The sequence below is a fragment of the Phalaenopsis equestris genome, unplaced genomic scaffold, assembly GCF_001263595.1.
Source record: "Phalaenopsis equestris unplaced genomic scaffold, ASM126359v1 Scaffold229898, whole genome shotgun sequence".
In the NCBI taxonomy this organism is placed as follows: Eukaryota; Viridiplantae; Streptophyta; class Magnoliopsida; order Asparagales; family Orchidaceae; genus Phalaenopsis; species Phalaenopsis equestris.
In genome coordinates, this window is record NW_018247870.1 from 154,741 (window position 1) to 169,572 (window position 14,832).

At 37.9% G+C, this 14,832-nt stretch overlaps 1 protein-coding gene across 1 annotated transcript in view; it reads left to right on the forward strand.

Annotated features, from left to right (window-relative positions):
- Positions 1–6,944, forward strand: part of LOC110038059 (exonuclease DPD1, chloroplastic/mitochondrial) — a 54,305-nt gene extending 47,361 nt beyond the window's left edge. The window contains exon 4 of the mRNA XM_020742816.1: positions 6,618–6,944. Coding sequence (XP_020598475.1) covers positions 6,618–6,817 — 200 coding nt within the window. The 3' untranslated portion in view covers positions 6,818–6,944. The remainder of the gene's footprint in view (positions 1–6,617) is intronic.
- The last annotated feature ends 7,888 nt before the right edge of the window (positions 6,945–14,832 follow it).

Genomic DNA, 14,832 nt, shown 5'->3' on the forward strand with positions numbered 1-14,832 from the left:
ATTCAGATGCAGAAAATTTTTATCTCTAAATACCCTTTGAGGAATATATGAGCAAAAGAGATGAGAAATAGATAGATCACCTCTGATTCCAATGTCTTCAGATGGGTTTTGATATTGTCCACAGTTCCTGGTCCAAAATAAGTGTCTGATACAATTGTTGCAAGCAAATCATCAGCTTGAATACCAATAAAGTCCTAAGTTAAGGAAAAACAGGGACCTTTTATACGAAACAATCATCCAACAAATTACGAAAAGAGAAAACAATGTCTCAGAATTGTCAGCACATTAAAATATCTACCAAAAGAAGAATACACAAGCCATAACCATCAATCCATAATCTTATTCTTAGCAAAATTAAGTATGGAAATTATATTTCTTATGGTTAAATTAATAACTTCACTCTTTAATGAAAGAGAAAATAGACAAACACCTAAAAAGTCATACTCACATGTATGACCAAATATTCTGTTAAGACCAAATATTATAAACAGAAATTGCAGTTCGAGAATCTATTAAAAAGTCATACTCACCTGTTAAGTTAAAATATTATAAACAGAAATTGCAGTTCGAGAATCTATTCATTATTTCAACATGCTGCATACAGAATTCTGTGTATTTACATATCTAACACCTAAAATTCAAATTTGCATTAGAGAAAATCTATCTAATCTTTATGCTTAACAAATAATTTTCACTTAAAATTATTATGCAAACCATTTGAATCAGGAAAATGATCGGTGTAAGATAAGACAAGTAATGAAACTGGCACCATAACTTGTAAGCAATTTCTGGGGGGATGAAATGATAAAGAGAAATTTTGGGTCACATTTAAGGGTAGATTCAATTTTCACTTGCAGCTTAGGTTCAAAAATAATCTCAGTTCTGTTTAGGACCAAATTCATTCTTTTTTTTTTGTTTTTTTTGGAAATCTTAAGTTCTGTGATCATTGCATGCTCGGTTTCAGGGCTCCTGAAGGTTTCTTTGATCATCTAATTTGAAACTAAATTACTGTTTAGGATGTATGGCTAAAGTGTGCAACAGATTAAAATTCACATTCCAACAACTGTTTGTTATATAAAATTTAGTCTATTTTCGGTAAAGTAATTCAACATATAAAACAAGTGCAAAGCATTAATTTAAATTTCATCTAAAATGTTAATTTTAGCAAAAATTATGAGAAGGAAATAAAAGAAAATAGTTATTATTATTTGCAGTACAAACAGACATGACCAAATCTCAATCATACATGAAAGCCAAATAGAAGGAAAAAAGATAAAAGGGCAAAAATCTTGCTGAATAGAAGATTCATGCCTTAAGAAGAGAAAATTTCGTTGAAAGTTGTTATCAAGTCTTGCACCACATCTTGCTTCACTCAACGAACAAGCTTTATGGAAGAAGGGCCGACGAGAGAACCGGAGATGTTGAGAATTTTAGCTAAGAACAGGGCAGACTTCAAGGGATGCAGCAGGTGGAGAAACCAATTGCAATGGAGAAAGCCAATTGCGAAGGAGAAACGACACTTACCGAGCGCAGGAAGAAGGACCAGGCGGACGAGACGTTAGGGTAGGGCCAGCTTCGCGATACGCGGGGAAGAAGATAATATTAGCTCGGTAATGCGGACCGCGGGCCCTTGCGTTCCCTCTAATATGTGGTGGGCGGCTGTGACGCGAGATTTAGGGCACGTTTGGGGCAGTTTATTTGGTGGGGTAGCGTTTTGAAAATGCGCCTGCTTTGTTTGGGTAAACTGCGTTTTGGCAGATTATGAGTTTCTAAAACGCTGAAACAGCGTTTTCACACCACACCTATTTAGGTGCGGTGGCAGCTTTCTGGCTGCGGTCTGACTTTTCAAAAAAAATTAAAAATTTTCAATAGCCATCGCTCCTAACTTATCAACAGATTATTCAATAAGCTGCAAATGTCCCAAAGAGACGCTTAAAAACAAAAAAAAGGAAAAAGTCACGGTTTGGCGCTGCGTCGCTTAAAACAAAAAAAAAGGAAAAAGTCACGGTTTGGCGCTGCGTCGCGCAAAAAAGCGATCCCAAACAAACCCTCAGTCTTCTTTTTCATCCCTCTCATTCTCATCTTGAGCCCGTCTCATCAATATCACCACTACCACTTCATGCTTACTGTCATGTGCTTATCACCACAATCATTTCTGCTTATCAACATATCATTATTTTTACTCAGCTTATTAGCAGATTGTTCAATAAGCTGCAGCTGCCCAAAGAGGCCCTTAAACGGAAAAAGAAAAGTCGCAGTTTGGCGCTGCGTCGCGCGAAAAAAACGATCTCAAACAAACCCTTAGTCTTCTTTTCCATCCCTCTCATTTTCATATTTACCCCGTCTCTTCAATATCACCACTACCACTTCATGCTTACTGTCATGTGCTTATCACCACTATCATTTCTGCTTATCAACATATTATTTTTAATCATCTTATCAGCAGATTATTCAATAAGCTGTAGCTGCCCCACTTTCCCTCTAATTTGCGAGGGCGGTCGCGAGTACGAGATTTAGGGCACGTTTGGGGCAGCTTATTTGGTGGGATAGCTTTTTGAAAATACACCTGGACTGTTTGGGTAAACTGCGTTTTGGCAGATTATGCGTTTTCACACCGCACCTATCTGGGTGTTGTGGCAGCTTTCTGGCTGCGGTCAGACTTTCCAAAAAAATAAAAATTTATAATAGCCATCTCACCTAGCTTATCAGCAGATTATTTTTAATCAGCTTGTCAACAGATTATTCAATAAGCTGCAGCTGCCCCAAACAAACCCTTACATGAAAAAAGAAAAAAGTTTTGGTTTGGCGCTGCCCCGTGTGAAAAAGCGATCCCAAACAAACCCTTTGTCTTCTTTCCATCCCTCTCATTCTCATCTTGAGCCCGTCTCATCAATATCACCACTACCACTTCATGCCTATTGTCATGTGCTTATCACCACTACCACTTCTGCTTATCAGCAGATTATTTTTAATAAGCTTATCAGCAGATTATTCAATATGCTGCAACTGCCCCAAAGAGGCCTTTAAACGAAAAAAGGAAAAACTCGTGATTTGGAGCTGCGCCGCCCGAATAAAGCGATCCCAAACAAACCCTTATTCTTCTTTTCCATCCCTCTCATTCTAATCTTGAGCCCGTCTCATCGATATCACCATTACCACTTCATGTCTACTGTCATGTGCTTATCACCACTACTTCTGCTTATCAGCAGATTATTTTTAATCAGCTTATCAGCAGATTATTCAATAAGCTGTAGCTGCCCCTCGTTCCCTCTAATTTGCGGCGGGCGGCCGCGAACACGAGATTTAGGGCACGTTTGGGGCAACATATTTGGTGAGGTAGTGTTTTGAAAATGCACCTGAACTGTTTGGGTAAATTGCGTTTTGACACTCGTTCCCTCTAATTTGCGGCGGGCGGCCGCGAACACGAGATTTAGGGCACGTTTGGGGCAACATATTTGGTGAGGTAGTGTTTTGAAAATGCACCTGAACTGTTTGGGTAAATTGCGTTTTGACAGATTATGCGTTTTTAAAAAGCTGAAAACAACGTTTTCACACTGCACCTATCTATGTGTGGTGATGGCTTTCTGGCTGCGGTTTGACTTTTCCAAAAAAATAAAAATTTGTAATAGCCACCACATCTAGCTTATCAGCAGATTATTCAATAAGCTGCAGCTGCCCCAAAGAAACCTTTAAACGAGAAAAGGAAAAAGTCTTGGTTTGGCGCTGCCCCGCGCGAAAAAGCGATCCCAAACAAACCCTTAGTCTTCTTTTCTATCCCTATCATTCTCATCTTGAGCCCGTCTCATCAATATCACCACTAACCCACTTCATGTCTACTGTCATGTGCTTATCACGACTACCACTTCTGCTTATCAGCAGATTATTTTTAATCAGCTTATCAGCAGATTATTCAATAAGCTGTAGCTGCCCCGCGTTCCCTCTAATTTGCGGCGGGCGGCCGCGAACACGAGATTTGATACGTTTGGGGCAGCTTATTTGGTGTGGTAGCGTTTTGAAAATGCACCTGGACTGTTTGGTTAATTGCATTTTGACAGATTATGCGTTTTCAAAATGTTGAAAAAAGCGTTTTCACACTGCACTTACCTATTTGTGGTGATGGTTTTCTGGCTGCGGTTTGACTTTTCCAAAAAAATAAAAATTTGTAATAGCCACCGCACTTAGCTTATCAGCAGATTATTCAATAAGCTGCAGCTGCCCCAAATAAACCCTTAAACGAAAAAAGGAAAAAGTCTTGGTTTGGCGCAGCCCCGCGCGAAAAAGCGATCCCAAACAAATTCTTAGTCTTCTTTTCCATCCCTCTCATTCTCATCTTGAGCCCGTCTCATCAATATCACCACTAACCCACTTCATGTCTACTGTCGTGTCATGTGCTTATCACTACCACTTCTGCTTATAAGCATAATTTTTTTTAATCAACTTATCAGTAGATTATTCAATAAGCTGCAGCTGCCCCAAAGAGTTTCTTAAACGAAAAAAGGAAAAAGTCACGGTTTGGCACTGCGCCGCGTGAAAAATGTGATCCCAAACAAATCCTCAGTCTTCTTTTCCATGCCTCTCATTCTCATCAAACATTCTCATCAAACAAGCCCGCGAAAAGTTGAAATCATCTTCTTTTCCATGCCTCTCATTCTCATCAAACAAGCCCGCGAAAAGTTGAAATCTTGCTAATAAAAGGGTGTAATTCCATGATTTGCCCCCCAAATATATATATCTTTGCCCCTGTTACTTCACTGACCTGCCCAGGCAATAGTATTTTATATATTGTTCAATAATATCGAAAGTACTCCAATAAACTGTGTTCACAATAATTATTTAAACAATCCAGCGTCCAAAACACAATCTTTATGTTTTGTCTGAGAAAATTTTCCATGGAGAAGCTCTCATGTAACATATTGTTGCTCTTTCTTTTATAGAGTAGAAGTTAGCTGTTTCCATTAGATGGGGGACTAAATGAACAAGTGACCGTTTTTCTATATTGTACCATTTACATACATACCAACCCAATCTGTATGCATTTACATATCTAACACTTGAATTTTACCTTTTACATTTATACCACCTAAATCTTTCATATCACATACAAAAATCGCAATTTGAACTTTTAAAAAGTGAAATACACCTTTTAGGCATATAGATAAGGTGGTATGTATGTAAAAACTAAAGTTTTGGTTATAGATATGTAAATACATAAAAAATTGAGTAGTTTACATGTAAAAGATTTAAATTTCAAATTGTCAGCTGTATTATTATTATTTAAGATAAAAAAATATATCTAATCTTATCAAATTGACATACCAATATTTTAGCTTTTTTAAATTTTTATAGTAGTGATTTCAAATAGGTGACTTGAATATATTTTTTGCTATCGAAATCGTGACAGACATGAAATTTTTTTAATGTAATAAGTTTGCGCCCGTGCCCGCCTTGCCTACTGTGACCGCACTTCCATTATCATCCACTGGGCAATATCAAGCCCATACTAAGAGATCCACAATCAACTGACTGCAAGTTCACCAGTATCTCCCTCCCTTGGCCATATCTTCTACCCATTTGAGTTCCGACGATGGGATTAGAGCTAAGATGACTTGATGATGCGTACAAACTCTTGGAGTGCCATTGCACCACCTATCTAGTCTCCAATGATCATTTTGCAAAAAATTCACTTAATCACTGATCTTAATCGACAGTTAGCATGATGAGTCTTTGCATCATTTTATTTACTTAAATAGCGGATTGCTGTGCCTACTTGTGAAGAGACATCGTGGGACATCCTCCTGTTTTTCTCACCTTCAGCACATATGCTCGCTGGAATTACTTGCAAGGTTTTTTAAGAGAAATTTTCCTATTTTGTTTAGAGCATGGGTTAAAATTTTTTACGTTTTCAACCCAAGAGAACCATGAACCGTGTTAGGGAGCCGAAGCAAATCTTTGCCATTTTTTAATACTTTATACGTTTAAAGAAACTTGCCCTTTATTGTGCTGTTATGCCATCCTTAGGTTCTAATTTTGTTCCTCAAGGATTTGTTTGGAATCACTTTTATTTTTGGGTTTTTATTTTTATTTTGACTTTTATATTAAATACATATTATTTAGTTTGCATGTTTATTATTTTTTTTTTCAAAAACAACTTGGCTTGTTTTAAAATGCACTCCAAACATAAATAAAATAATCATGTTATAACTTATTAAATATATTTTAATTTGACTAAAAACATAAATAAAATAATCTAAAAAAGCAAGAATAAAAAATAAAAATCAAAAGTGATATAAGAGAATCTTATTATATGTCTCTCCTCGTTTAATCATCTCACTGAATATCCTGCTTTCAATTTCCTATCTAAAATTCTCCAGTCAGCCTTTTGCATGTCGAGTTCTTTTTCTAACATATCTGCATGAACCCGGTCAACTTAAAGTCACATAACTTCCGCAATAAGCTTATAGTTTTAACAAGAAATTGTTGATTTTGTTCTGGACTTTATCTGATTACATCAATTGAATTAATCCATGTATCAGTTGTCATATGAATGAAAATGTGCGCATGATGCAGGCGTTGTCAGTTCAATGAAGTTTCCCCCTTTTTTACTTTTTTACATGCAGGTTCAAAGCTTGACTCCCTCTCTCTAAATGCCCTCCGAGAACATTATAAGATTCCTTCAGAGGGTCCTGCGCATAGAGCAATGCAAGATGTTAATGTTTTGGCGCATGTTGTCCAACATATCACGTTCGATTTGAGAATAACAATTCTAGAGCTAATGCAAATAGCTTTCCGGCCTTCCGACATTTCAAAATCATGTTAAAAACATAACATGCATATTCGACTAACATCTGTTCCAATTGTTTGATCCTTTTTCATGCTCTCTTGTTTTATATGTGTAATTAAACATGACAATTCTATTCTTTCCATCAAGTCCTCTTGTGAAATAATCACATGCTTAAGATTTTATGAACGTTAAACTATATGCTATTTTACTTCATTGCATTGGCATTGTAGAGAGGGATCATTTCACTCTTTATGTATGATACATCGTCAACAAATTTTCATTATTTGACATAAATCTCGAGACATGACCTGAACCACAAAGTAAATTCTTGAGCAAGGAATGTTCAAACTCCAATTAAAAATCATTCAAAACGTTGATTTCACAAACCTATAATCTAAACGGCTTGAAGAGACAGACCCAATGATACTAAAATTGATCCAATCCATGTCAAAACAAGCATAAAAAATGGTGTATTGCAGAAGATCTGAGGTGAAGTTGCATTTATTTTGGATGAGTGGCCTGAAGGTCGGATTTATCTTAAGGAGTGCGTGATTATATCTGGCTCAACTCTTGGCTTGTCTAAGTGAAGTTGTATTGATTTAACTGGAGAAGATCTAAATGTTCCAACCTCTTTCCATCGAAGACAATGAGATCGAGTTGTATCGTTCATGAGGGGTGGTCACCTGAGAGCGAGCTTTTGGATCAATTGATTAAATTAGATAATTGGATGGTCAAATATATTTCAAATCTGACATGCTTATAGTCAAATCAAGCTTCCTGACAAAGACAAATTTAATGAGTTCAAGATCACTCAATTGTGACATAATTAACACACTTAAATGTCTACAAAACACTGTCTGGTCGAGGGAACATCCTGATGTTGTCCGTTCAAAACGGTTTAGATTCTTTTTCTTTTTTACAACCCGAACTCTATAAATTGGGCCCTACACCCTCTTGAGAACAAAAACTAGACCTAGGTCGAGGGAACATCCTGATATTGTCCGTTCAAAACGGTTTAGATTCTTTTCTTTTTTACAACCCGAACTCTATAAATTGAGCCCTACACCCTCTTGAGAACAAAAACTAGACCTAGAACTAGAGGGAGATCGAAGCATAGAGGCGTTGAGGTCCCAAGTTCTAAACTAAATATGCAATGAATGTCTCACACTTCTGCAGTCGTTGACGACCTTCGACCATAGTTGGTCAGTTGTCGGTCACAATTAACCGCCACTAGCTCCTTACGATGAAGTTCCTTGTAGAATCACTATGTGCGCTGTGTCATCCCATTGTACGTTTCAAAACTGTGAAGCACTTAACGGAGCAATACATCATCCTAAACAGTGTGTAATGACATCTCATGAAGAGAATGTATTATAATCCCAACAATTGCTCTCGAGTCCAATCACCCTTGGATATTATGCAACAAGTACTATTTTGTGAGAAAATATGTAGTCCCCTCCCGCCTGTTTGGTCAAGGACATGTTGTAATCATCAGTTTATAATTGGTTGTTCTGATTATGCCAGGTTCTGTGATTTTTTCTCATTCAGCACATTCCACATAATATTTTATGATGTCTTTATCTATCACTTATATTATTTGAATGTGCTAGAGTCTCATGTAATGCTAAGATGACAATTCATTATTCTACCATCGCGAATCTTCTTGCACACGTTACTTTAATGTCCTATGTGAGAAAGACAATCCCACCTTTAGTATCTGTGAGACCTGCTAAATGACCACTATATGCAATACTCACAATAACGAAACATTCCACACCAATCAGTTCAAGGGATAGTCACAGAGCCAAGGGCGCCAAACCTAAGGATCTTTCTATCCTAAAAAGGGTCACCCTACCAGCGAAGGGGCCTTGGGTCCCTCTCTAGAAGATCAAGTGTGCAGGAAGGAGTTCCAACATGAGATCTTCCAATTCCTATGTGAGGATCGATAACCAATGACAACTATGCCAAATGGATCTTTACCAATACTTCAACAACTAATGGGAAATGCCTTGCTTGAACATACTCATATCGTTGCCTCCTAGCGATGGAATCGTTCCTTTGCTATGTTGGGATGAAGACCATTTTGATACCGTGAGTTCCACTAATCGGTCTATTGAAGCTTACATAACACCGCCTCGTCTCAATACTGGTCTTGAAGATGTCATTTGTGACGAGCTACGACACCTATTTTTGGAAGAGTTCCTTCAGGGAATAAGAATCGTTTCCCTACTTGCCGCAACTTCCAAGTGTCTCTCTTAGTTGGTGTAGTCTTCTAACACCCATTCCAGGACATTTCAAGTTCCCAAGCATCAATTCGTATGAGGGGGTGACTGAACCCTAAGAATACATTGATCACTATCAAACCATCATGCATATTCAACATGCCTCTGATGCGCTTCCCTGTCAAGTTTTCCAACCACTCTCAAGGGTCAAGGTTACACATTGTTCTACTCTCTTATGGAGTGTACCGTCAACACTTTTAATGAGCTTTCGACTGTTCATGGAGCAGTTTATAACGAATAGAAGGATCATCATAGATTCACCCCATCTCTCGTGATTTCGCTAGAATGAGTGAGTCACTCAAGGACTACTTTCGTAGGTTCTTTGTTGAAGCTCGCTAGATTCCAGGAGTGGATCTTGAGTTGGTAAGAGGAGTCTTTCTTTGGGGACACCGCTAAGGATCTTTCTACTCATTCTTAATGTGGGAGATGGTCTGCTCTTATGTTGATCTTGTCCATCTTGTCCATCTTGTCCAAGCTCAAACAACTAAAGTTGAAGCTATCAACGTGCATAAGGTGCAAGCTCAAATAACTAAAGTTGAAGCTATCAACGTGCATAAGGTGCATTTAAGCGATTTGGGGACAAGCACAAAAATAACATCAAGGACACCAATAAAACATCATATCAGAGGAAGTCGGAATAGCAGGAGAATCACAATCTCATACCAGCGAAATGACCCTCGATCGGAGAAGGCATCACAACAGAGTAAGTTTGAATAGCAGGAGAATCGCAATCTCCCTCCTCGGCCTGCATACCAGCGACATGAGCCTCGATCGAAGAAGGGCTATACTTTGTTTCACACATCGCGTGTCAAACATTCTAATAGTCATCAAGGATGAAAAGATTGTTAAGTGGCCTGACCTTATAAAACTGAATTCAGGGAATCGAGAGGAATACTGTCACTTCCAACGGAGTCATGGTCACAACACCGAAGTATGTCAAAAACTCACAGGAAGAAATTGAAATACTGGTGTGATTGGAGTATTTGGGTCCGTTTGTGCAAAATAAAGCAACCAATACTGATAACGCTCCCACTATGCAGGGGGGGGTGGACCAATGCAAATGCAGTAATATGGCGGTTGCCAAAATTGCTGGTAAAGTTCAAACAATGGTTGGAGGCCCATTACTAGATCTCCACATCTGACTAGTTGACACAACCCTGACACTTCCTCAAACAAATGGGAATATAGAGGTAACAAATCACACCGTACTCAAAGGGCTAAAGACTCACCTCAAGAAGGTTGGGAGGGGCAGTGGGTTGAAGTACTCCACAATGTCCTCTTGACTTATTACACCACCACGTTAACTTCAGCCAGAGAGATGTCTTACGACTTATGCTTCAACATTGAGGTTGTCATCCTAGTTGACATTGGAGTCTTGAATTTTCAAGTTTGAGCCTTCGACTCAGACAACAACGAAAAGAAGCTTTAAAAACATTTGGACATTCTCCTAGAAATGCATGATTTGACCCATCTTAGGGCTGCTTCCTACCACCAAAGGGTAAGAGTCAAGCCCTGACCTATCTCACTTGAGGAACTGGCCTTGCGTAGTCTCGAAGCACTTAGTCATGCCCCACAACACAACAAACTATCCCCCCATTGAGAAAACCCTTACATTATCTCCTATATGATCAAGCCTTTGAAGGGGAAGACCTTGCCTCGAACTTGAAATGCAGAGAATTTTCACAAGTACTACCAGTGACTGTTTAATATTGTAGTCTTGATTTTGCGTATGTGGTTGTTGTTCTTTGTTTTTTGTTGTATCTATTATTGTTAGTGTTGTATGCATTTTCCCATTCTTAACTATTATATTTCCACCTTGTATTGTGTTATTTATTTTATTTCTCTTGAAGCATCCATGTACTTCTAGCTTATTAAATGATGCCGGTTCCCCTTCTTTCTTTTATGTTGAAAGCACCCTCAAAAAGTGTAATGGTTCACTAACGAGCCATTTCAACCTCTCGACCCACAGTTTTGGTTGCATCTTATTCAGAGCATGATTAAAAGCAACAATATGGGAGTTACCAAAATTGTTGGCAAATTTCAAACAATGGTTGGAGACCCATTACTAATTTTTCACATCTGACTAATGGACACAAACCTGACACATCCTCAAACAAATGTGAAATGGAGGTAAGGAATCAAACCATAATCAAAGGGCTAAAGATTCGCCTCGAGAAGGCTGGGAGGGGCGGTGGGTTGAAGAACTCCAAAATGTCCTTTTGGCTTATTACACCACCTCGTGAACTTCAACTTGGGAAATGTCTTACAACTTACGCTTCACCATGGAGGATGTCATTCTAGTTGACCTTGGAGTCTCGAATTCTCAAGTTTGAGCCTACGATCCAAACGACAATGAAAAAAAGCATTAGCAACATTTGGACATTCTCCCATAAATGCATGATGTGGCCTACCTTAGGGTGGCTTCCTACCTACAAAGGGTAATTTTCAAGCCCCGACGTAACTCTTTTGGGGGTCTTGCATAGTCTCAAAGCACTTAGGGTCTATTTGGGGCAGTTGTTGATTATTTATAATATGTTGATAAGCTGATTATTTGATAATCTGTAGATTATCATAATAAGCTGGCTTGCTGATTATTCTGATAATCTGTAGATTATCATAATAAGCTGGCTTGCTGTTTGAGCCAGCTTATTCAGAACAGCTTACTGGGAGCTGTTGTTGAATAAATGACCATTTGGTCTCTGTTTGGTTAAGTTGTTGGAACATAATGGAAATTAGAACAAAAGTATATAATACAGAACCCAAAAATCATCACAACAGAACCCAGAAATCATCACAGATCAATTTAAAAGATAACATACAGTGGGAAATGTAAGAAAATAAATTAGGATAAGTAGCTCTGGAAACTTGAAATAAAGAAATAATCATTGATAGAAAAAGGATGGTGAAGATTGATTTCATTCGGCTCATTTTTTCCTTTGTAGAGAGAACATTAATTTAAAGTTGGTGTTGAAGGTTCTTAGAGGTTCTTAGGGGAAACTGAGGGGAGCAGAATATAACTAGAAGAAAAATGAATTTCAAATCAACTGGCTTCATCATTTTTCAAATCCAATTACTCGTTGTTGCAAATATACCTGGAATTGATTTATGTTTAGAACCATTCTCCATATATCCTATTTATAAGCTACAATGCACGCACAATGCATAAGAAATTTACATTTTTTGCACACAATTCTTATGTATCCAAACTCACACCCACTTTACTTCTACGGAAATCATAGAAACGAATCAGAGAAGACGAACTTCAAGGATTGTAGGGGAAATGAATTAGAAAGGAAAATGGAAATAGAAGGAGAGGGATATCGGGTATACCTTGGGTCGATTCTGGAAGGGCGAACTGAGGGAGCAGAGGAGCAGAGGAGATCGATTCTTCTGGAAAGGCAAGAGAGAGAGATCTGCGAGGAGGCGGCGCAAGGGATCTGCGATTCTCCCTGCAAAGGAGAGGAGGAGATCCTAGGAGATCTGTGATACTCCTTTCCGCAAGCTGAGCGAGGGATCGAGAGGGAGATCTGCAAGCCAAGCGAGGGATCGGGAGGGCGATTCTCCAAGGAGGGCGAGCGAGATTTGAGGGCAGTGCTGGAATTGTTTCCTAATCGCAGAACTGAAACGCGGGACAGGGGTAATATCCAGCTTGCGAGGATACGAAGAAAACTGCTATAAGATAACGCTGCGACACGAATAATTTGGGGCCAACGCGATATTCAAACGAAAAGACGGCGTTTTCAAAATGCCACCGCACCCCTATAAGCTGCCCCAAACGAGCGCTTAATCATGGCCCACAACACAACAACATGTCCCCTCTTTGAGAGGCACTTACATTATCGCCTCCATGATCGAACCCATAACCTTCAGACTCAATGATTCAAATGTGAAGACCTTGTCTCGAACTTAAAACATAGAGAATTTTTGCAAGTACTATCAGTGACTATCTAGTATTGTAGTATTGATTTTGCATATGTGGTTGATGTTCTTTGTTTTCAGTTGTAGATGTTTTTATCAGTGTTGTATGCATTATCCCATTATTAACTATTATATTTACACCTTGTAGTATGTTATTTGTTTTATTTTCCTAGAAGGATCAATGTAGTCCTAGCTTATTAAATGACGATGGTTCCCCTTCTTTCTTTTATATGAATAGCACCCCCAGAATGTGTAATGGTTCACTTACGAGCCACTTCAACTTCTCAACCCACAATTTCGGTTGGATCTTATTTAAAGCATGATTAATCTTAGAGGGAATCAATCTAACATCTTCAGTATTGATTAACATCACCGAGTCTCGCTTTAATAATTAATCACCAATAGATTAGCATCCATTGTTGGACTACACGCAATCCTTTCCATCCTGACTACTGATACACCAAAAAAATGTTCAATTTTTCATATATTTTTAATTCCTATATTTGATAAATTTTGGTGAAATTGCACTTTAAAAAAATGTATTTTCATATTTTTTATGCAAATATACTCAATTTGGGGATTTGGATTAAAAAGGAGCAAAAATGATGAAATTTTGAGCAAAAGGGCAAAGAAATGCCAGATCTGGCCCCGAACGACTCTAGTACACTTGTATGGAGCACGATTAGCATTAAATGGCGCCAGTCGGCGCCAAAACAGTGTCGAGACATTTTTTTTGCAAAATGCATTTACTTTGGACGAATTTTGAATGGGTGCTTAAGGGAACTCTTGAATTTTTGGCCATACATTATTTAATCACCATTTTTGACAGAAAATGGAGGCGAAGGAGGAGAAAAGTGGAAAAGAGAAGAGGGAAAAACTTCCATACTTGGTTTCTAAGAATTGTAAGAGGAGAGAGAAAGTGAGAGATTTTTTCTTCTTTGCAATCCTTAGAGAGGGGCCCATATCATTGTAAGTAGAAGAAAGCGACTCAAAGAAATTTTAAGGGATTTGCTTGTGGAGGAGAGTAAGATGAGCTGTTTACTTTAATTTCGTGTTGTGTAAACTTATTTCAATATATATAAATCCATGTTTTGTTATTCTTCTCCATGAATTATGAGTAGTTGCTTTGTCTTTCTCTTGATAATAAGAAGTAGTGATGTGAATAATCAATAGTTGTTGGAAAATGATCTTAATTTCATAAATTGTGATGATTCATCTTGAACTTCATTTACTATTCAATCTGGCCAATTGATTTATTAAAATCTATGCCAAAAAATAAGAGATGAAATGACCATGTTTTCAACATTCAAGTAGGGATCACACTTTAATGTCATGGAAGAGTGAAGTCTCCATGGGATTGAGTGCAAATAAATAGGAAAATATTATTTGATGGGTGTAGAATTGGTAATTTTGGGATGACAGACTAAAATCAACAATTTGGTTCAAATGTTTAAAAACCATATGATGTGATTGTTAGCCCTCAGGTAGGGGAGAAGTGAGAGCTCTGAAGTGGGAGTCAGTTTCCTCTCAGCCTAACCACTGATGTGGATTCAAAACATTTGAATTAGCCAATGTCCTTTATCGCTTGACCAAAAGATTGAAGGATATTATTTCTCATATTTGTCACATGCAAATAATAATAGATTTGATTCTTCACTATCTACAACATTATTGTAAATGGGAAAAATACTTTTCTTAAATTTGAAACGTTCATTAAAATTACTTTGCATGCTTATAGTAGATTTAACTTTTAAGTTAAAAAAATTAGCATTATAGTTTTAGTTTCGTTAGACTTGCATTTCACATTTAACTTTAGCTGTTCTAGTTCTTATATTATCTATTTAGGTCCTT